At 38.7% G+C, this 22,768-nt stretch overlaps 1 protein-coding gene across 1 annotated transcript; it reads left to right on the top strand.

Moving 5' to 3' along the window:
* Positions 1-344: 344 nt before the first annotated feature.
* LOC122014066 (serine carboxypeptidase II-3-like) lies at positions 345-3,002 on the top strand. The gene is made up of 8 exons (XM_042570255.1): positions 345-735; positions 811-918; positions 1,073-1,335; positions 1,451-1,711; positions 1,966-2,084; positions 2,191-2,283; positions 2,561-2,666; positions 2,856-3,002. The coding sequence occupies exons 1-8, from the start codon at positions 345-347 to the stop codon at positions 3,000-3,002; spliced, it is 1,488 nt and encodes a 495-aa protein (XP_042426189.1).
* Positions 3,003-22,768: the final 19,766 nt, after the last annotated feature.

Raw genomic sequence — 22,768 nt, 5'->3', positions numbered from 1 at the left:
TAGATTTAAATAAAATATGAATATACATGGGAACTCATTATTAATTATGCATGTTTCCACTCTAAGATCTTTTAATTACTATTTACCATACGTTATTTCAATGTATAAATATTGAAAATACAATGGAATCTTTTTAAAAATTCCTTTAATTTTGAAAATGTTTATTCAAAATTAATCATTCATTTTCCTTTTACAGAGTCCATTGCCAAACAAAGCAAACACATCAATCTCCGCCGGCAGCAACAAGAATCAATCCCATAAATAAGATTCATCCCATAATTATCCAATGATTCATCCCATAAATAAGATTCTATTCCATTCCATTCCTCATTGCCAATCAAACAATGAAGCCAAGTTTCATTTGTCTCTTCTTCCTCCTCCTCCTCTGTTTCTTACACTGCTTGGCTTCCGGCGCGGTGAGGCAGAGAGATGCACTGAACAAGTTCTACTTTAACAACGGAGCAAGGAGGTCTTCTTCTTCATCTTCTTCTTCTTCTTCATGGGCGAGCAGTCTTCTTTCGGTATTCGGCCTGAAGTCGAAGGTCTACAACAATAGCATGCTGAAGGAGGGGGACAAGGTTGTTCGGCTACCTGGCCAGCCGGAAGGGGTGAATTTCGATCAGTACGCTGGGTATGTCACAGTCGACAGAGCCAACGGACGGGCTTTGTTTTACTACTTTGTCGAGGCTGCCAAGAACAGCGGGTCGAATCCTATTGTGCTCTGGCTCAATGGAGGTACGGAAAATATTAGAAAATGACGTTGCTTTTCGATCGATAGAGTGGTGATTGTTGTGGCGTGGGTGGGTGCAGGGCCAGGGTGTTCGTCACTGGGGTACGGCGCCATGGAGGAGCTCGGGCCGTTTCGGGTCATGAGCGACGGCAAAACTCTGTACAGGAATCCCTACGCTTGGAACGAAGGTTAGGATCACATGTCGTCGTCATCATCATCAACATATATATCTATATATATATACATCAACATATGTTATTTCCTAGAGCTTAGGGAGTAGAGTGAAAAAAGGTTTCTGCTTTGGCATTACCCCGAACGACTGACGTGCATTGTGAAATGCAGTGGCGAATGTCTTGTTCCTAGAGAGCCCTGCCGGCGTCGTCTTCTCCTACTCCAACACCACGTCGGACTACGCTAGGAGTGGAGACCGTAGGACGGCGACCGACGCGCTGGTTTTCCTCGTCAACTGGTTCGAGCGGTTCCCGGAGTATAAGGGGAGGGACTTCTTCATCACCGGCGAGAGCTACGCCGGCCACTATGTCCCCCAGCTCGCCCACGCCATACTCACCCACAAATATCGCCTCATCAACCTCAAAGGCATCGCGGTAAGCAATGAATCCCGAAATCAATCAGTCCGATTAACCCCTTCTCCTTTTTATTGCAAATTGAATTGGGAAAGATGGATCTCGATCGATTTCAAATTGATTTCGAATGACCTAGATCGGGAACGCGGTGATCAACAAGGAGACGGATAGCAAGGGGGCGTTTGACTACTTCTGGACGCACGCGTTGATCGCCGATGAGACCATCCGCGCTATCCATAAGTTCTGCAATTTCTCATCGGACGCCCCGTGGACGGCTCCAGAGTGCGACAGGGCAATCGACGAGGCCAACCTTGCCGTGGAGGAGTTGGACGTCTACAACATATACGCGCCGTTGTGCTTCTCGTCGGGCGTGACGGTGACTCCAAAATTACCCTCGGTTTGTCTCTTCTGAACATCTTTACATTTAATTATCCCCATTTTCCTGGTATTTTTAGAGCCAATTTAGATCGAATCGATTTGACCTATTAACTCAAGAATCAGAGTTCATCGCAGTCTTGTTGGATTGGAATTTGCCCAGATTGAAATGCCATACTTAAATTCTGATGCAGATTGAGAATTTTCACTCAATCATATCAATTGTGAATAGAACTAACTAACATATTGCAATGTTATACTTAAATTCTAATGCAGAGTGAGAATTTTGATCCTTGTACTTCTAATTACGTGGAGTCATACCTTAACAATCTTGAGGTACAGAAAGCTCTACATGCCAATATCACAAAGCTCAATTACACATGGTCTGGTTGTAGGTATATACATATCTCATACATTGAATACGCCATTTGATAATTTTATTTTTCTTTTAAACAAAATAATGAAAATTCAACTTATTTATTTATATTTGTCTCCATGCAGCCAAGTGATACCTAGTTGGTCAGATCAGCCTCCCACAATGTTACCAATTATTCACGAATTATTATCTAATGGGATTAAGGTTTTAAAATACAGGTAAAAAAATCATTAGATGTCTTCATCATATCATAAGGTGTGAATCAGCTTTCCATTTCAATACTTTCAATTAGATAGGTGTATAAATTTTGTGGTCCTTATACACATTGTGTAAGTAAAAATAACATATATAGATATACCAATTTTGCAAGTATGATAGCTTTAAGATTTCTGCATAACATATGTCATATGACAAAGATACCATTCATTAGATTGCGAGTGAAGGGGTTTTCGATCAATTTTTGTCCCTAACTAAGCGTTGCTTGGGTTTGTGCAGCGGTGACTTTGATGGAGTAGTTCCTGTTACTTCCACAAGATGCTCTCTCAAGAAGCTAAAGCTTAAAGTGAAGGCTCCATGGAGAGCTTGGATGCTTAACAGTGAGGTAAACAATTGTGTCGTTTTAAATCTTTTCATAAGATATATAGTTAATTATCCTCAAATCTACAAGTTATTGAAAATGTTTACATTGATGGCAAGTTTTCCTCTATGATACCCTTCGTTGCTCTAATGATGGTGATGATTAGTAGAACAAATGACATTAATTTTGATGATTTTTATTATGAATATGTAGGTTGGGGGATATACTGTGGTGTATGATCACAATTTGACATTTACCACTGTTCGAGGAGCCGGACATAAAGTTCCAAGTTATCAGCCAGCTCGAGCTCTGGAGATGATCAAGAGTTTTCTTCAAGGGCTGCATCTACCTGCTATTTAAGCATTTTAAAATTGAACCAATTGATTTGTGGTTGTTTATTATGATATCAAACGTAACATAAAATTCAATCTATGATTTTTAAATATTATCTCTGGCTCGATTTAATCATGGTTTCAACAAATAATTAATATTTTTTTTAAAAAAACATTTTTCTTTTTAAAAAAAATCTTAAGATAGGTTCACTAAACCAAATGCCCATACTATGAGTCATCAGCATGACGCAACAATTAAATGGGCTACCAACCATTCTCTGTCGAGCCTAATAACCTAAATTACTATCATAATTAATTACCTATTATATTTTCTAGTTTTAAATTATAACACTTTTTGTCACGTTAAATTTTAATTAAAATTACTTATTTATTTACTCATTGATAATTTTGTGCATTTGTATATAAATTCTCAATTTAAAGAATCAAAATGTAAAATCAAATGACAAAAAAATATTAGAACAATATTTTTTAAATATTATAAAAAACTAGATATAGTGTCTGTAACACATCCTGTATTCTTAAAATTAGATGACAAAGAAAGATTGAAAGTATTTAGAGAAGTAGTCCGCTAACTATCCTAAGATCTGACCATCGGCTCGCTACTTTCTCGCCCTTATCTCTCTCGCACCACAAGTACATCCTTCTCTCCTTGTTGGCAGCGATGATGTGGACTGGGCCGCTATCTTGTACTTCACTCATGCGTCGGTCGCCGTGTCATAGGCCAGCGCCGACAATATATTCTTATTCATTACGCCCCTCCTGCCAGACATGAACACACTCTGTGGTTAGGCGGCGCAAAGGTAGGAAAACCAGAAGGAGGGCGGCACCGACATCCCTCGCTGTCAGTTGTCAATGATTAGATTGTAAATTTTGAACTGGCCGATGAGTCAAAAGGCGAACACATCCCACTCATCGACTAGCACCAGCTCTCGCCCAACGACCACAACATACGGCGACAGGTCAACATGGTGTTGGGGCAGTTGACTATCAACTGCCTTGATCTAGTAGAATATACCTATAGCTCCCCACATATCTCATATGATTAAAAGTAGTACTGGCTTGCCAATCAAAGTCAAGGTGGGTTAAACATGACCTGAAAGGAATCTGATCCAAGGAATAAAATTTGCTTGGAGAAAAAACAACGACTAAGACTTAGATTTAGTCATCGACATTTCCCTGTCTCAGCCTCATATCCTGACAATCTCCATGAATCAGTCTCAATCACCGACATCACCTGTGGCTCGTCTTCATTCGTCGGCATCATCTCGATTTCAGCTTCAAATCTCAACATCATTCTAGTCTTGGCCTCAGATCCCGACATCTCCCCTAACTCTACCTCGGTCGCCGACATCCTCCGTACTCGGCCTCGATCGTCGACATCCTCCCTATCTCAACCTCAATCACCAACATCATTCACGCCTAAGTCTCAATCGACGACATCGGCTCCAAATCCCGACATCCTCCTGGTTTTGGCTTCAATTGCCGACTTCATTTATCCTCAAGGTCACTCAACATTGATCTCATTTTCTCATCCTCGGATCAGGCCCACACCCCTACATTGGCCCACTGAAAACAGTAGGGCGTATGTAGATAACGAAGCAGCATAGCCGCCTGCATAATGAGACTATTTCTCAGAGAGACACGGACAACAACAATGAATAGAGAAGCAGTTTTATCTTTATTAGATCTGATTTCCTGGTTATCCTACTTCAAAAATGTAGTGCTTGATAAATGGAGAAGCAATTAATGACTAACAGATCGGATCCATTCACTAGCTCATACAAGGATGATGAACGAAAATGCAACATTTGACATGGAGATGCTCTTCAAGTTATATAAACTCTAGAGAAGGCAAGTGCAAAGGATTCTAAACTCTCTTCAACTCCATAGCTCCCTCTTTCTCTTGCTTCTTCCTCGTCTAGTTTCATATCTCAAGCAAATCCTAACTTGAGTGTCGGAGAGACATGTCGGGATCCTTCCCCGATGCCATTCTAACTCTTTGTTGAAGTGCTTTATAGGTCCTCCTCATCCTCCTCACCAACGATATTCAAAGAGCGCATGTCAGCTCATTTGTTGACCATGATTTGACCATCCACGGTATTTATTCTTAACATGCCTCATCACACAAGCACTTGTGGTTGGCTTGAAAAAGGCTAGATGCCACTTGTCAGTGAGGGACAAGAACTTTCTTTGAAGGAGCAACGCGACAACAAGGTGCACAAGGCTGGTAGCCTCTTGCAGATGCCCCGAGCAATGCAGATGAAGTAGAAGTGGAGGCGGAAGAAGCACTAAAGAGTGATGTCATCCAACATCCCTAGAATTAGCTCAGCCTCTTTTGTCATCAGACGAATAAGTGAACAGTTAATTAGTTTCAACATATAATAATTTCTATATTTATAATTTATGGATAGAATAAGTCTTTTTATTTTATTCTTACTAATTAATTTTTAAAAACTATAAAATGATTAGAGGTAATAAATAATATTACCTCCAGTGTTGGACCTAGCCTATTTGGATGTCTAAAAAATCCCAACCGTTACCAAGTTTTGAGTTTTCAGAAGAGAGATATGGTGTGAAGTATAAGTTATGTCTCTTTTCACCAATCAGCACCAGCATGACAATTTGGATATTGTGATTTTTAGTTCATTACACAATAGTATTGTTATTCTTTTGACAATTTAGTATACACTTCTCATATCATACATACCACTGTGTTAAACAACAAATACTACATACAAAAATATAAAACTAACAACACTATATAATTATACCTGTACATTCCCTACCCAACTTTTTTGCTTACAACACTATGGATATTTAATCCGATATTTTACATAACTTATCCCTCAAAATTGATACAATTACAAAAATTATAATTTTTATAATATGTGTAAATTATCTCCCCTTTTTTCAAAATCTCTCCTTCACACTAGATAAGAAGGAATACACATTTAAACCAAAGTGTGGTTCCTCCCAAACTAATTCATTTGTCAACCTGTAATGTAAATCAATGACTATAAATCATAAAATTAAATTAGAGAACTATATCATTATCTAAATTAGAGAAGCATATTATTATCTTGACTTATCAGTTAATTAAATCAACTATGTATTTCACATACTTTAGGTTCTCCAAGTGTTTTAACAAGTAGGTCACATCTTCGTCTTATTTTTTCTTCTTCTAAGTCTTAAATTGCATCTTCATAAACTATGCCCATAAACATAAAACACATTTAATTAATGAATTAAATCAAACAAAATACTATTTATATGTAAATATAGACTTACTGCAATGGCATGTTTCCTAATTTTGTTAAGTTGGGAAATCCTTGTTGCATCCTTCTTTGCCTCTTCTTCAAAATTGCTTTCCATTAATGTGTCAATGTCTCTTTCTTCTTCCATATCATCCACATCAATTTTTTCTTTCCCCTTCTCTACAACATCAGGTTCTTTTATAAATTTTTTACCCTCTACTTATGTTGAAATGTTCTCCACAGGCTCGCATATTTGTATATTTCTCCACTACCTCTTAGGTAAAATCTAGAGCAACAATGGACTATCAATTGAATTATCCCTATAATCATAGTGACTTCTGTCACATCCTCTCCTACTTCTTGTTCCAAAAGCTACTACACATTGAAGATCATCTATATGATCACTTGATTGAGATTGCATGTCTTACTTTCTATTATTTCAAGTAATTCTTTCACCCTATCATTCAAATGCATGTTATCCATTGTTAGCTCGTTAATTTGGTTTGCATGAAAAATAGTGTTACAACATTGCTTATTACTTTGGCTTCTTGCTTGGTTGCCTTCAAATTGTGATGTCTCCATTGGACGTGGAATGTCATTAACGTCATCAAGGTTCTCAACCAATGATTTCTCATAATGAGTAAGGATTAGGTCAATCATAACCTATCAAATTATTAAAACACATGTTAAAAAAAGTATATTAACCTAACTTAAGTGACAGTATTCAAAATTTACCTTTTCATATGAGACTTGATTCAACAAATCCCTCACCTTACTAATATGTGAAGGAATATTCCTCCACTTATTTATTCATGCTCCTTCAATTTTGTATGGTTTTTGAATTTGAATATATCCAAAAACCATGCCTGATTCATCATCACAAGGGTTAGATATTCATACATATCCATAAAATATTGATAAATTTAACATCAAATATAAACTCACTATCAAAAGACCAACAAAGCCCTTTAGGTAAGGGAGGTTTGCCACACCCCCAAAGGAGTCCCTGCCAGACAAAAATATGATAGCATCTCCCTAGTACGAATGACAATTTGAGACATACATACAAACAAAATATATTAGCCACATACGACTGGAATATATACACAACTACGCAATTAAATAATCAACCCACTTGGCTGGAACAAGAATAAACATAACCACGCAGTTATATATATATATATATATATATATATATATATATATATATATATATATATATATATATATATATATATATATATATATATATATTAAATAGCCCACTCGACTGTACAAAAAACCAACACAGCAAAAAATCGACAACGGAAAGCCCAAACAAAACAAATCAACACACTGCTAACCGGCTAGGATTTATACAACAACCACAACAACACAAATAGAATCAAAACACCAAATACACCAAATACCGAATACAAGTAAAACATAAATGAAAATCTGAAGTGATCTTCGGATGTGACGTAAGACCCGGCAGACAGGATACTCCAAGCGACATCAACTTGCTACCTGAAAACATAAAGGTATACATGCGGTGGTGAGTATAGGTAACTCAGCGGGTAATAGATAAGATAATGCATGGACCATAAATAACATGGAGATCAAAAGTATACAGTCTCAGTAGAGAATAAAGAACATGATCATACTAACATATCTAATAAACACAACTACCGGTACCAGTCTATCTCACATGGTAATAACGATCATAACTGACATACAAAAACTACACATACTACAACTGACAAAATGATAAACACATACCTAATCTGGAAACGACACATGGCACAATAATCAGTAAACTCACCGGATCTGGAGCAAACCCACTCATAATACCTGTGTAATATAAATACAACTGCATATACATGTAAAATAGATGACATGTATATAGCATGACAACCATATGCAATAATCATATCTCAAACAAGTGCAACATCTCACAATCACATGCAACTAGTATCTACTAGGCATGTATACAAATATATCTCCTCAGATGCACCATGCATCATATGCAAAAATGTGTATGCATGCTCCATGGTCACCCCCGCCACCTCTCTAGACACCATGACCCCTGTATGGCCGAGAGGCTTGCGTCCGTGACAAATCGTACTAGCATCCAGTACATGCACCGCTATAGGCGGCCAAAGCGGACGGTCAGCAAAGTAGTTATCTAACTACATAGCTAAGGGTCCCTGACCACTCACATCTCTAGCCCTCTGACTACTGTACCCTCAAGACTCACTACTCCAGAGTGATCGAGGCTGACAGAACACTGAGCCGCTGAGTAAGCGCGACAGGACTAGCTCCACTCCTAGCTACCACTCTCCATCAGTGGCCGAATGGAAAGCTATAAAAGACAGACAACCCTCTCAACCACAAGGGAGACGATAGTCATCTGTATATAATGAATGATGAACATGATATGTATATATAATCATGATACGGACACCGTCATCATCCATGCAAACTCTAACTCCACATAAGTGCCCCACAACACGGGTATAATCGTCATGATACCTCTATATATCCCACCAAACACATGTACACAACCACACATGTATAATCAACCAATAATCCCCCTAAACACATATACACAGAACAAAGGTAGAATCAACATGTATCCTCCAGTACAACACATCAGACATGTGTATATACAATAAATATACAACCAACGCAACTCCTCCAATCATCACACCGGACAAATGTGTACACGACAAACAAAAGGACAATCATCTAAGAGACTTCTATGACACATATCAACCTACGTACAATCCTCGTCATATGCACAATCAGCATGATAATACAAACCACCCGACAATCCCTACAATACATACTCTACACGTGTGAACATAGCAGAGTAGATATCAAGAATAGAGATTGTATATGATTTAACTAGAAACCTCAAAGATCAAACATAAGTATCAAGCAGGAAAGTAACAAACGAATACGATATTAGGTAAAGCAGCCTAATCCACCACCTAAAAACCATGCACTAAGCTCAAAGGAAAATTACATAGAGACCAAGGAAGAAATACTCGCCTTTATATGTAGATCGTGTCAAGTAGTCTCACGTCGAGACGCTCATCCCGAACCCAAGTCCTGCGATCACATAGTGTATGATATAACTAGTCAAGTATGAACTAATTAGCTAAATCCATCATGAACCAAATAGCTAACTCAACCCTAAAATGATAGTTAACTAATCTCATTAATCCCCAACATAATATGATATAAATCCTTATTCACCCATCTATCACATAAATGCAACCAAAACTCCATACTTAGCTTATTACCTTGATCCGGTTGCTCCTGTGCTAACTCACGGCTAAAGATCTTGCTGTCAGAAATGGTGGTCGAAGCAATGTAGAACTGGTGCCCGCAAACAAATGTCCTAAAACACGAGAAATTATTTGTTGGTGCGGGAAGCATCCGACGATCGAACTCGTGTTTTGATAATGGCAAAGAATTCAAAGTTAAGATGTTTTGTAGTCTAACAAGTCTACTTGAGAATTTCAGGAAAGTCCTAGCTGCGGTTAGGCAAAAGGTAAAACCCTAGGGAGTGGTAACCCTAGGTCATAGGGGGTGGTAACCCTATGCGGAAAGTCTTGGTAGGTCGATGTCTTCAGGCAAAAGTCCTAGGGGGCGGTAACCCTAGGTGGAAAGTCCTGGTGTCGCGAACCAGGTGAAAGACTGGACTAGCCGGGGAAGCGGATGTCCAGCAGAAAGTCCGGAAGCATCGAGTGCTGAGCAAAAGTCCAGTCGATCTGGAGGATCGACTGGCAACAGGTAAATCTCCTGAGTGGAGTAGGTGAGGATGCGTTCCCCGTAGAGGGAACAGTAGGCGTCGGGTCGACCTAGGGTTTCCGGTCGGAAACCCGAAGTCAGACTCGGACAGTCCGGAGACTGTCTATACTTCATTTATCATGTTTATTGTGCTAACTTTGTGTTGCAGGATATTGTTTGGGACTAACGTATCTTACAGGTGCAAAGGAGCAACCTAAAGCCTCGGATGAACAGTGTCCGAGGCGCCTCCATGGAGCTTGGAGGCGCCTCGGGTGCAAAAGCTGAGCTGGCTGCGAAAGTTCATCGAAGGCGCCTTGAAGGGAGTATAAGGCGCCTTGGAAGGCGCCTTGAGCAGGGTATAAGGCGCCTCCAAGGGATGAAGTTCGACCAGTTCAGATCTGATCCACGCGGAAGACTACGCAGCATGGAGGCGCCTTGAATAGCCTTCAAGGCGCCTTGAACACCCTTTATAAGGGGGTTTCGACCAGCATCTCAATTAATCAAGTTCTGAGCTTTCCTTCTTCAATGTGCTGCTAACAAAGTCATTCCGAAGTGCTGTTGCAACATTCCGACGACCCGGAGCTTCGTTTTTCTCTTCTTTAAGTTGCCGGTACAAAGTTATTCTAATTGCTGTTACATTTTGTAATCTGTAATTCTTATCGAGCTTATAGTTGTTGCCCACCGGAAGCGATCAAGGATCGCGGGCCTTCGAGTCGGAGTCGCCTTAGGCTCCGAACGAAGTAAATCCCTTTGTGTCTTTGTGTTTATTTTATTCCGTTGCATTTTAATTACTCCGATAGTTTTCCGATAATTGAACAAATAGCCACGAGCGCTATTCACCCTCCTCTAGCGCGTCTCGATCCAACATTATTTACCACCATAGTTAATAATTTATCTCATGTATTAACCCAAACTTATTTAATTAAATCATCCACCTAATCACATCTAACCATCCAACCACTTACCCAAATACAAGGTGGCAGCTGATGAAACATGGCTGGAGGGATTCACTATCGAAACAAGATTGTCGAAATTGTGGATCACCGACAAACGGTACTGATCAAAGCTACAATAACCCACCAAACATCAAATCTCCACGATCCAATACCAAAATGGAAATCAGATTACAACAAATCTGTTATAAACTGCTCTAAGGATTCCAATACCTTACCCCAAGTCTGTGAGAACCATAATCTGGTGGGGAGAAGGCGATGAACTTCCCTGATGGCAACCACCTCTACTTTGCTCTGATACGCCAGTGAGAGGGAGAGTATGCCCTACCCCCCCCCCCCTACGTTGATCCTTCCTTCGACAACAGCATCACCTGACGGCAAGGCTGCTTTAGCGGCGCTCGAAAGTGGATGGATGGCGACCGAGGCGATGGATCGGCCAAGGACTGGACTCCTCCCCTGTCGCGATCACGTTTGGCACGGGTGGCTTTGGGGATCGGCGACGTCTGGGCGGCAGCAACTAGATCGAAAGAGGGCAAGATCGCGCAAGAGATGAGGAGAGAATCCGACCGCTCGAGGCGATCTTGCTGGAGATCGGCCATGGGGTTGCGCCGACGAAGAGGAGAAGATGATTGGCGGCTCCCGGAGTCGGTGATGGCAATCGGCGATGAGCAAGAATCGGGAGAAGAGGGCAAAGCATAGGGCGCGCAAGGAAAGGTTTTGGGATCGGGATCGGGGAAGAATATGGGGAAAGGATCAGTAGAAGAGATGTTAATTAGGTTTAATTAATATATATAACTTTGGTTTAGGTAATTAAAACCTAAGTTAATTCCTCAATCCAATCCCATTTTAATTGGGTATTCCAAACTGGCATCCAACTAGTCCCACTGATTCATCCCCTCAAAATGAGTCATACAGACTCCATTTAAATCCCGAAAAAATTCTAAAAAATTTTGAAAAATCTAATAAGATTTTTCATCCAATAACATTTATAATTTAATTTTACGGTATCTTACATTCTCCCCCACTAATAAAAATTTGGTCCTCAAATTTCTACTCAACTCAAAGATCCTCATCCAAAGTAATAATTAAGCAACCTACTCATATACCACTCCATCCAAAATCATGAACATATCTCCAACCGTGACAATCCACCTTCAAGTGAATAGCGATGACTCTGTGAGCTATGAGCTTACCCTACTTTCGCTACTGCCACACTACTACTTAGCCAACTGTGGATAAAGCAACTACCTCTGAAATCCATAATCCACTGTCAGTAGATACTCCAGCATCTGTATAAAAGCGCTTAAACTATCCATCAATCCGAAGGTGAAAATATATACTAAAGCGAAACTCTGAATCCAAAGTCTGCTGAAATCTCGGTCAAAACCAAAATGAAAATTCGTGGATCTCTATCCAATACAATACTCAGAGATATACCATAAGATCTGGTAATCTCTCTACAGTATAATCCTACTACTCAATACAAAAGAATCCGTTCTACAAATCGATAGCTAGGGAGGAAGTCATCACCCGACAATGATTACCCAAACCATCATATCCTCTCCATGCCCTGGATAATCCCACAACAAAATCTGTCAAAACATGCTCCCAACTCTACTCCAAAATACGAGTCTACTAAAACAATCCTACTGATCTCCGATGTTCAACCTCCACTGGCTGACATACTAGACATCAAGCTATAAAATCTGTGATGTCCTTCCTCATGTCGTTCCACCAATATGAACGCTCCAAGTCTCTATATATCGGATATCACTCGGATATACCACAAATCCAGATCGAGGTGTTTCCTGTAGTAACTTCTCCCGGATAAGAAGTGACTCAGAAACACATATAATCTCCCATGAAAATCAAAGAATCTCATTCCCATCACACGATAATTTGATATACTGACATGAGACTGTTCTAGTCATGCTACATGGGAACTGTACCAAACTCCAGGTACAATACATCTATGTAGAGTACAAATCCATCTACACTAGAAAGTAAAACTAAGACGGGTGCAGTTAACAGCTTCTTGTTTCAACTCTTGAAACTGATCTCATATGCCTCCATCCAAATAAATTACACCCTTCCCAGACAGTCCGGTCAACTACATAATGCTGGAGAAATCCTCAATCAAACTCCGGTAATATCCAACCAAACTAAGAAAACTGAGAGTCTCGTGTATAGACTACGACTACTCCGAACTGGTAATAGCCTCCTATAGATCCACAGGTGTACCCCTACTGGTGACCATGTGTTCCAGATATCTCATAGTAGACAATCAAAATACGCACTACTGAACTTCGCATATAGATGTCCTCATCGAAACATCTCTAGAACTATGCGAAGATAGTGTACGTAGCCCACCTCAGATCGGGAATAGATCAAAACATCGTCAATGAAGACAATGAAAACGGATCCAAATACTCTAGGAATACCAAATACATCAAGTCCATAAAAACATTTAGGGCACTATAAACCTAAATGGTAACACTAAGGACAATAGGCTCACTCAATCGTAAGATCCCCAACAACAAGTCTATAATCGGATCACCAACTACAAATCCAAATATCACACATGTACTACTTCCCATATCACTAACAACATCAAACACCAAATAGTAGATCATCAAACTAAACATACACCAATAAATCATCAACAAATAACATATCACCACTCCTGATCTCTCAATATCCACCAATCAAAAATCATCCTCAACATCAATCAAACCTGATAACTTCATGTACAATGATAGCAAAAAGGAAATCATCCAACCTTTAACACTCACGCCAACAAACTAACTGTATCCAAAAAGTCTGTCAAATCTCATCATCTAATCCTCTTAGATTCTCAAATATCCACAGTAAAAGAATGTCAATCCCAAGCCAAAGATTCACACAACTTCCTGACTGAGAGTCTACTCATCAAGAAGATATCTCCACAACTCTCATAATCATCCTATATATGTCCTTCGACAAATATCAATAAAAGGTCGAACCCTCTAATATGAGATATAGACTATAAGACCTGGTAAAATGATCATGTGGTCAAGGTCTTGAGTTACTTGATAGAGACAATGTTAGCTGAGTCCTCTAACCATTGTCTTGTACCCCATCTCACTGTGATTGCTCCATCTGAGGTTCAGTAACCTCCAGTATCGAGCAATGAACACAAAGGTAGAGGAACACTAGAACTAAATAGCTGGTAAAAATATCTGTCAGCCGATGCTCTACCCCTCAAAGATCATCATATGAAATTATACCTAGTTACGATGGAAACTCCTAGGTATTACTCAACTATCTCCACTACCTATGAATCAGTACATATCATAGATCACTAGGTACATCAAAGATATCTAATTATATTCGATCAGTCCATGAGTCAGGATCTCCCATGAAATAATGTTAGATGAGTCGACTGATCATCACCTTATAAACCATCATGCTACTGAAAGAGGTAGAGAACTACTCTCTCTCCAAACATCTCAAAGAAATCACTAAGTGATGGCCCGATCTCCAAAAATCATTCTCTGCTTCTTCCTTCATGTAGTTCCGGGTCACGTAAAGGTTAAGCAGTTAACTTCAACTCTCTCACGTTAGTACAAATCATATATCCAATTGTACTCTCCATGTAATACACCCTAATAACAGCTGTATCTCATAAGTATTAAACAGGTAGCTTTACACGTTTCCTACAACAGTAGGGGTTCCCTATATGAAAGTACCTACTAAGTCATCTAACCAGGTACAGACAGTCCATGGTCAACGTCCCCATGGAATAGGATACGACAATCCTCTACAGGCTGACCAAGCCGACAATGGTATATGGCTAAGTCAGTCCTACCCCATGACGGTACAAGTCATGTACTCAAATATGTCTCCCAAAATATTTAACCAAGCACAAGAATCCTAAGGATCAGAAACCCTATAACATAGAGTTTACCCGCCCCCTACTGGTCGAACCAACAACAATAAATCGGTCATCAACTCACTGATCTAAGTCAACATGGGTAAATCGGTCCTCTACAGACAGAACCAAACGAATATAAATTAATCCTCTACTATCCGAACTACAAGAGTAAACCGGTATTCTACTAACTAAGTCACCATGAGTATACAAATACCCTCCACTACCCAGCTAATAATAACAAAGACTTGTATATAACTCTTAACTCTCAACCAACTAGTAATAGCAGACACTAAAACTACTGGTAGTATGATATGATGAATCCCCAGAGACTGTAATCCTTGATCTCCAGTAGGGTTAACCGTGATCAGTTATTAACCCAACACATGGAATGCATGCTACAATCAACAAGACAAATACTAACAAAAGAGTACTAACACATGTCATAACTAACTATCATGGACAACAATACGTATACCAACAGAAATGTATGATAACAATATGCAAACATACCTCCTATAACCTGGAGATGTTCTGCTACTGCCTGATCCCAAAAGTCAAAAAGTCACATCAAGAAAATTGAAACATGAAATCCCAAAACACAAAAAATAGGCATCATAAACTTGCTCTGATACCAAAAATTGTCACGCCCTCAGAGGAGTCTCTGCCAGACAAAAATCCGACAGCATCTCCCCTGTACGGGTGACAATCTAAGACATACATACAAACAAAATACATCAACCACATACGGCTGGAATATATACGCAACCACGCAGTTAAATAATCAGCCCACTCGACTAAAATAAGAATAAACACAACCACACAGTTATATATATATATATATATATATATATATATATATATATTAAACAGCCCACTCGGCTGTATAAAAACCCACACATCAGAAAATCAACAACGAAAAGCCCATGAAAAACAAATCAACACACTGCCAACTGGCTAGGCTTTATACAACAACCACAACAACATAAATAGAATCAAAACACCAAATACCAAATACAAGTAAAACATAAACAAAAACCTGAAGTGATCTTCGGATGTGACGTAGGACCCGACAGACAGGATACTCCAATCAACTTCTACTTGCAACCTGAAAACATAAAGGTATACATACGGTGGTGAATATAGGTAACTCAGCGGGTAATAGACAAGATAGTGCATGGACCATAAATAACATGGAGATCAAAAGTATACAATCTCAGTAGAGAATAAAGAACATGATCATACTAACATATCCAATAAACACAACTACTGATACCAGTCTATCTCACATGGTATAACGATCATAACTGACACACAAAAACTCCACATACTACAACTGACAAAATGATAAACACATACCCAATCTGGAAACGACACATGGTACAATGATCAGTAAACTCATCGGATCTGGAACAAATCCACTCATGATACCTGTGCAATATAAATACAACTGCATATATATGTAAAATAAATGACATGTATGCAGCATGACAACCATATGCAATAATCATATCTCAAGCAAGTGCAACATCTCACAATCACATGCAACTAGTATCTACTAGGCAAGTATGCAAATATATCTCCTCAGATGCATAGCGCATCATATGTAAAAATGCGTATGCATGCACCATGGTCACCCCCGCCACCTCTCTAAACACCACAACCCCTGTATGACCGAGAGGCTTGTGTCCGTGATAAACCGTACTAGCCTCCAGTACATGCACCACTATAGGCGGCTGAAGCAGAAGGTCAGCTAAGTAGTTATCTAATTACATAGCTAAGGGTCCCTGACCACTCATATCTCTAGCCCTCTGACTACTGTACCCTCAAGACTCACTACTCCAGAGTGATCGAGGCTGACAGAACACTGAGCGGCTGAGTAAGCGCGACAGGACTAGCTCCACTCCTAGCTACCACTCTCCATTAGTGACCGAATGGACAGCTATAAAAGACTGACAACCCTCTCAATCACAAGGGAGACGATAGTCATCAGTATGCAATGAATGATGAACATGATATGTATATATAATCATGATACGGACACCGTCATCATCCATGCAAACTCTAACTCCACCTAAGTGCCCCACAACATGGGTATAATCGTCATGATACCTCCATATATCCCACCAAACACATGTACACAACCACACATGTATAATCAACCAAACATCTCCAATAAACCCCCTAGACACATATACACAGAACATAGGTATAGTCAACATGTATCCTCCAATACAACACATCAGGCACGTGTATACAACCGATATACAATCAACGCAACTCCTCCAATCATCACACCGGACAAATGTGTACACGACATACAAATGGACAATCATCTAAGAGACTACTATGACACATATTGACCTACGTACAATCCACGTCATATGCGTAATCAGCATGATAATACAAACAACCCGACAACCCCTACAATACATACTCTACACGTGTGAACATAGCAGAGTAGATATCAAGAGTAGAGACTGTATATGATATAACTAGAAACCTCAAAAATCGAGCATAAGTATCAAGTAGGAAAGTAACAAACGAACATGATATAAGGTAAAGTAGCCTAATCCATCACATAAAAACCATGCACTAAGCTCAAAGGAAAACTACATAGAGACCAAGGAAGAAATGCCCGCCTTTATATGTAGATCGTGTCAAGTAGTCTCACGTCGAGATGCTCATCCCGATCCCAAGTCCTGCGATCACATAGTGTATGATATAACTAGTCAAGTATGAACTAATTAGCTAAATTCATCATGAACCAAATAGCTAACTCAACCCTAATATGATAGTTAACTAATCTCATTAATCCCCAACATAATATGATATAAATCCTTATTCACCCATCTATCACATAAATGCAACCAAAACTCCTTACTTAGCTTACCTTGATCCGGTTGCTCCCGTGCTAACTCACGGCTAAAGATCTTGCTGCCAGAAATGATGGCCGAACCTATGTAGAAATGCTGCCCGCAAACAAATGTCCTAACACACGAACAATTATTTGCCACCATAGTTAATAATTTATCTCATGCATTAACCCAAACTTATTTAATTAAATCATCCACCTAATCACATCTAACCATCCAACCACTTATCCAAATACAAGGTGGCAGCTAATGAAACATGGCTGGAGGGATTCACTATCGAAACAAGATTGTCAGAATTGTGGATCACTGACAAACAGTATTGATCAAAGCTACAATAACCCACCAAGCATCAAATCTCCACGTTCCAATACCAAAATGGAAATCAGATTACAACAAATCTGTTATAAACTGCTCTAAGGATTCCAATACCTTACCCCAAGTCTGTGAGAACCATAATCTGGTGGAGAGAAGGAGATGAACTTTCCTGATGGCAACCACCTCTACTCTGCTCCGATCCGCCAGTGACAGGGAGAGTATACCCTAGCCCCCCCCCCCCTACGTTGATCCTTCCTTCAGCAACAACATCACCTGACGAGAAGGCAGCTTCAACGGCACTCGAAAGTGGATGGATGGCGACCGAGGCGATGGATCGACCAAGGACTGGACTCCTCCCCTGTCGTGATCATGTCTGGCACGAGTGGCTTTGGGGATCGGCGATGTCTGGGCGGCAGTGACTAGATCGAAAGAGGTCATGATCGCGCAGGAGATGAGGAGAGAATCCGGCCGGTCAAGGCAATCTTGCTGGAGATCGGCAATGGGGCTGTGCCGACGAAGAGGAAAAGAAGATCGGCGGCTCCCGGAGTCGACGATGGCAATCAGCCATGAGAAAGAATCGGGAGAAGAGGGTAAAGCATCGGGCACGTAAGGAAAGGTTTTGGGATCGGGATCGGGGAAGAATATGGGGAAAGGATCGGTAGAAGAGATGTTAATTATGTTTAATTAATTTATATAACTTAGGTTTAGGTAATTAAAACCTAAGTTAATTCCTCAATCCAATCCCACTTTAATTGCGTATTCCAAACTGACATCCAACTAGTCCCACCGATTCATCCCCTCAAAATGAGTCATATAGACTCCGTTTAAATCCTGAAAAATTTCTAAATTTTTTTTTTAAATCTAATAAGATTTTTGTCCAATAACATTTATTATTTAATTTTACAGTATCTTACAAGGTTGGTGGTGGAATGTATTGTCTGACTTGATGAAAATATATCCCCAATATTAGGTAATTATAGAGTTATAAATTCATGGATGACTTCAACTCAGTTGAATCTAACAAGATTCTCAAAATCATCTATTATATCTATAGGACATAAAGGGACCTTAAATGTACTAGAAGAAAATATGACACAAATAAATATATACAAAATGTAGAATTTGCAAAATAATAAAACATCTTTTTTTTCTTCAATGTGATTGGCATAAAATTTAAAAAACTCCTCAATTCTTGATCTGGTAGCTTCTTTTTTATTTGATAAGTAAGATAGAAAGAGATTACTCGATGCTTTTGTTGAATTGATCAGAACTGAAGTAGCTCGGTCTACAATACCAAGAAGCAAAGAAACGTCTCTTCTTATGAAGGCAACTGGTACACCTAGACAACTTAAATGATTAGTTAACTTCTACGAATAGATAAATAAGTATTAGGCCCATGGTGGGCCTAATATGATCACATATCAAGCCCACATTAGGCCTAATATGGGCTCGTATCAGGCCCATGTTAGGCCTGATATGGGCTCATATCAAACCCACGTTAGGCCTGATATGGGCTAGTATTAGGCCCATGTTGGCCTTGATATGAGATCATATCAGACCCTCATTTACCATAATACCCCCACTATCAGGGCCATTAGCTAACTAAAATATTAACCTTTTCAAAGTATTTTATTTTACTATACACCTACTCTTGATTAAAATTGACAATTATAAGCTGTACCTGAGAATCTAAAGGTTTGAGAAGTTGAATCCCAATTTTGAAATATATTGGCCAATATACCACGGATATGCTGCATATCTTGTATGTCCAAGAAAATCCTAAAGGATGTCTGTTTGATCATCGCTAAATATCGATCATGCAAAATAACATATCCATGATATCTTCCTTTCTTTGTCGATGCTGGAAAAAATAACTTTTAAAGTGACCTAAGACACTGTTCCAATGTAGTTTCTGCACAACATCAATTGAACCCTACAATTTAAAAAATTTAAAATTTTTAATCAAACTCGTTGAACTTTTCAAAACCAGAGAGTTTCTAAGGTGATACCTTTGTAGATAATTTAAGTGTTGAGGATGGTACATCCGACCCACTTCTTTGAGCCATTATGAAAGGAGATTATTGCCGAAAACCCTAAATCCCTTCACTGCAGAGTCGCGATTAGTGTGGATTTATAGGTAGAAATGCTTGATGCTGCTTGAGGGACACACGAAGACACTTAGGTAGGGTTTGAGTGGGGGCAATTTTGCCACTAAAATAGAGCTAAAATCAGAGAGTTATGAAAAGCAGTGAGGCATCATGAACTGAGAGAGAGAGGGAGAAAAATGATCACTCGATCACCATCACTATTATTTTTAAATGAAAATGATTCAAAATATGGTTTGGATGCCTTGAAAATGATGACTGGAGAGAGAGGTTTGTGGGAGAGTTAAAATGGGAATTCCACATCACTTTACTACGCCCTTTGGTAAATGCACAATTACGATATACCTTTTGGTGATTTTCATATTCTATGTACTCCTTTTGGTAAATTGCCAATTAATCATCTATTAAATTTCTATTATAAAAATTATTTATTTATTTATTGATGAATTTTTGCATTGTATATGTAAATCCATAATTTAAAGATGGCAATAATTTTTTTTTAAAAAAAAGAACAAGAGTTAACTGATTAATATAGTTAGAGTTCGTTTTGAAAAAGAGTTATTTTTGGCAAAAAAAATTTATATCTATGGATATAAGAAGTCGTTTAGTCCATTATTAATTATTAATATAGAGAGCATTAGTTCCATAATTTTAGATATAAATCCCTTGCCATAAATAATTACTCCTGAAAATAAATTAGTCATGTTCTTCATTGATCCCCCCTAAGATAGTTGGAGGGTAAACTATCAATGAACTATCTTCTATGTTGACGGAGTCACCAAATCTCCAAGGAGGAGAGAGAGAGAGAGAGCTAAATCATCAGGAATGGATCACTGACGACTGTCAAGATGATCCTTAAGTACTTGAGAAGAACTAAGGATATACTCTTGGTATATGGAGATAGTGATATGATCATATGCAGATATATAGATGTAAGTTATTAGATGGACAAGGATGACTCCAAGTCCCAGTATAAATTCATATTCATATTAAATGGAGGTGCAATAAATTGGAAAGGTTCCAAGTAAGAAATGATCTAAACATGTGCTTCGTCGCTATCATATGATCAAGAGATCATGAGTAGGAATGAAATACAAATTGAGAAAAATTCCCACCAAAAGGAACCTAGTGGATCCTTTAATAAAACCTCTACCTCAAAATGAGTTTGAGAGTCATGTAGAGACCTACGGTGTTGGACACTATGGCAATTAGCATTAGGCCAAGTGGGAGTGTTAGATTTTAAAGGATGTCCTAAGGTAATTGCATTATAGTTTTTACTAAATATAGATTTACTATTTGAGTGCATATTACATATTTGATTGTCTTAAAGTCATTTACTAAATGTCCCCAGTACAATTTGTAGCATGAGAGAAATTGTGATTGGATCACAACTAGTGATTATCTCTACATGTGCAATTATGAACATATTAGAATTTCCTTAGTCGTCGAATTGATGCATTCGGACATCATCAATTCTGTAAGACTAGCACGGGTTATACTCCTTGGTTTACCAAGCAATTATTTTCTCACTAGCACCGGTGACACTCCTTGTTTTACTAAGCAGCTATTTTCTCACTAGCTGGAGATATTAGGATGCCGAGACTTAAACGTGGATGCTAGTTATGATAACTAGTTCATTGAAGTGGCTCGCTATAAGACTCTATATGGTTATCTATATATATGGATATGTCTGTGAGGCTCTTACTACAGCTTGAGTGTAAGTTTCCTTCAACTTGAGGTATACAAGTCATCTTGGTCATGGAGACTTATACTTTGACATCTTGAGCAAGTACTTCATTGAGGTGTGAACCCAGGATGATTAGGTATTGTTATGATGTATACTAAAAGCCTAGCTTTTTATATAAACATTTATTTTGAAATGAGAATCACACTGGTCAAATGTCTGCATTTAGTAAAATGCAGTTGTCCATTTAATTTATATTGTAGATAACATGGTGTGTGATATCATACAGAAGATCATGTTATCAGTTCCTTATAAATTATAAATAGTAGCTCACAACCAAGATGGATTGGGACAAACCATTGGAATGATTGTAATGTAATTTGGTACTAGTTTATCTTAACTATAAAATTACACTAGTACACTATTTGTGTATTGAGCAAGACCATTTGAAGTTGTTCCTTTTATACTGACTGCATAAAAGAACATAACATCTGTTATTATGAATATGCATACTCTTAATCCTAATATAATAACAAGCACATATACTTAGTATTTATTTCTTTAATTTATCAATAGGTGAGATTTATTCATTAAATCAATAGGCCCGATAAGTTGAGAAATAATATTATTTATATGGTGTGTTGTTGATTATAGAAGGAAACTGTGTCTTAGTTATCTAGGTTGATGATGTCCCCTTCAGGAGCTTATAAGAATTGTCATGTAAACCCTGCAGGTGGACTCAGTCTGACATGACAATGAAATTGAGTGGTACTACTCTTGGAGCTAGATATTAATTAAGTGAGTTGTCAGTAACTCATTTAATTAATGGAGATTCGAGATCTTAAACACAGGGAGATTAACGCACTCATGATAAGAAGGAGCTCATAATGTAATATGAG

This window comes from Zingiber officinale, chromosome 8B (assembly GCF_018446385.1).
Source record: "Zingiber officinale cultivar Zhangliang chromosome 8B, Zo_v1.1, whole genome shotgun sequence".
In the NCBI taxonomy this organism is placed as follows: domain Eukaryota; kingdom Viridiplantae; phylum Streptophyta; class Magnoliopsida; order Zingiberales; family Zingiberaceae; genus Zingiber; species Zingiber officinale.
This window is presented reverse-complemented; position numbering and strand designations above follow the sequence as displayed.

Excerpts from the sequence above, each read along its gene's own strand:
- LOC122014066 (XM_042570255.1), top strand. The coding sequence starts at position 345 with ATGAAGCCAAGTTTCATTTGTCTCTTCTTCCTCCTCCTCCTCTGTTTC. Across the intron at positions 2,085-2,190 it reads TACACATGGTCTGGTTGTAG|CCAAGTGATACCTAGTTGGT; the intron begins GTATATACATAT and ends GTCTCCATGCAG. Across the intron at positions 2,284-2,560 it reads ATTAAGGTTTTAAAATACAG|CGGTGACTTTGATGGAGTAG; the intron begins GTAAAAAAATCA and ends GGGTTTGTGCAG.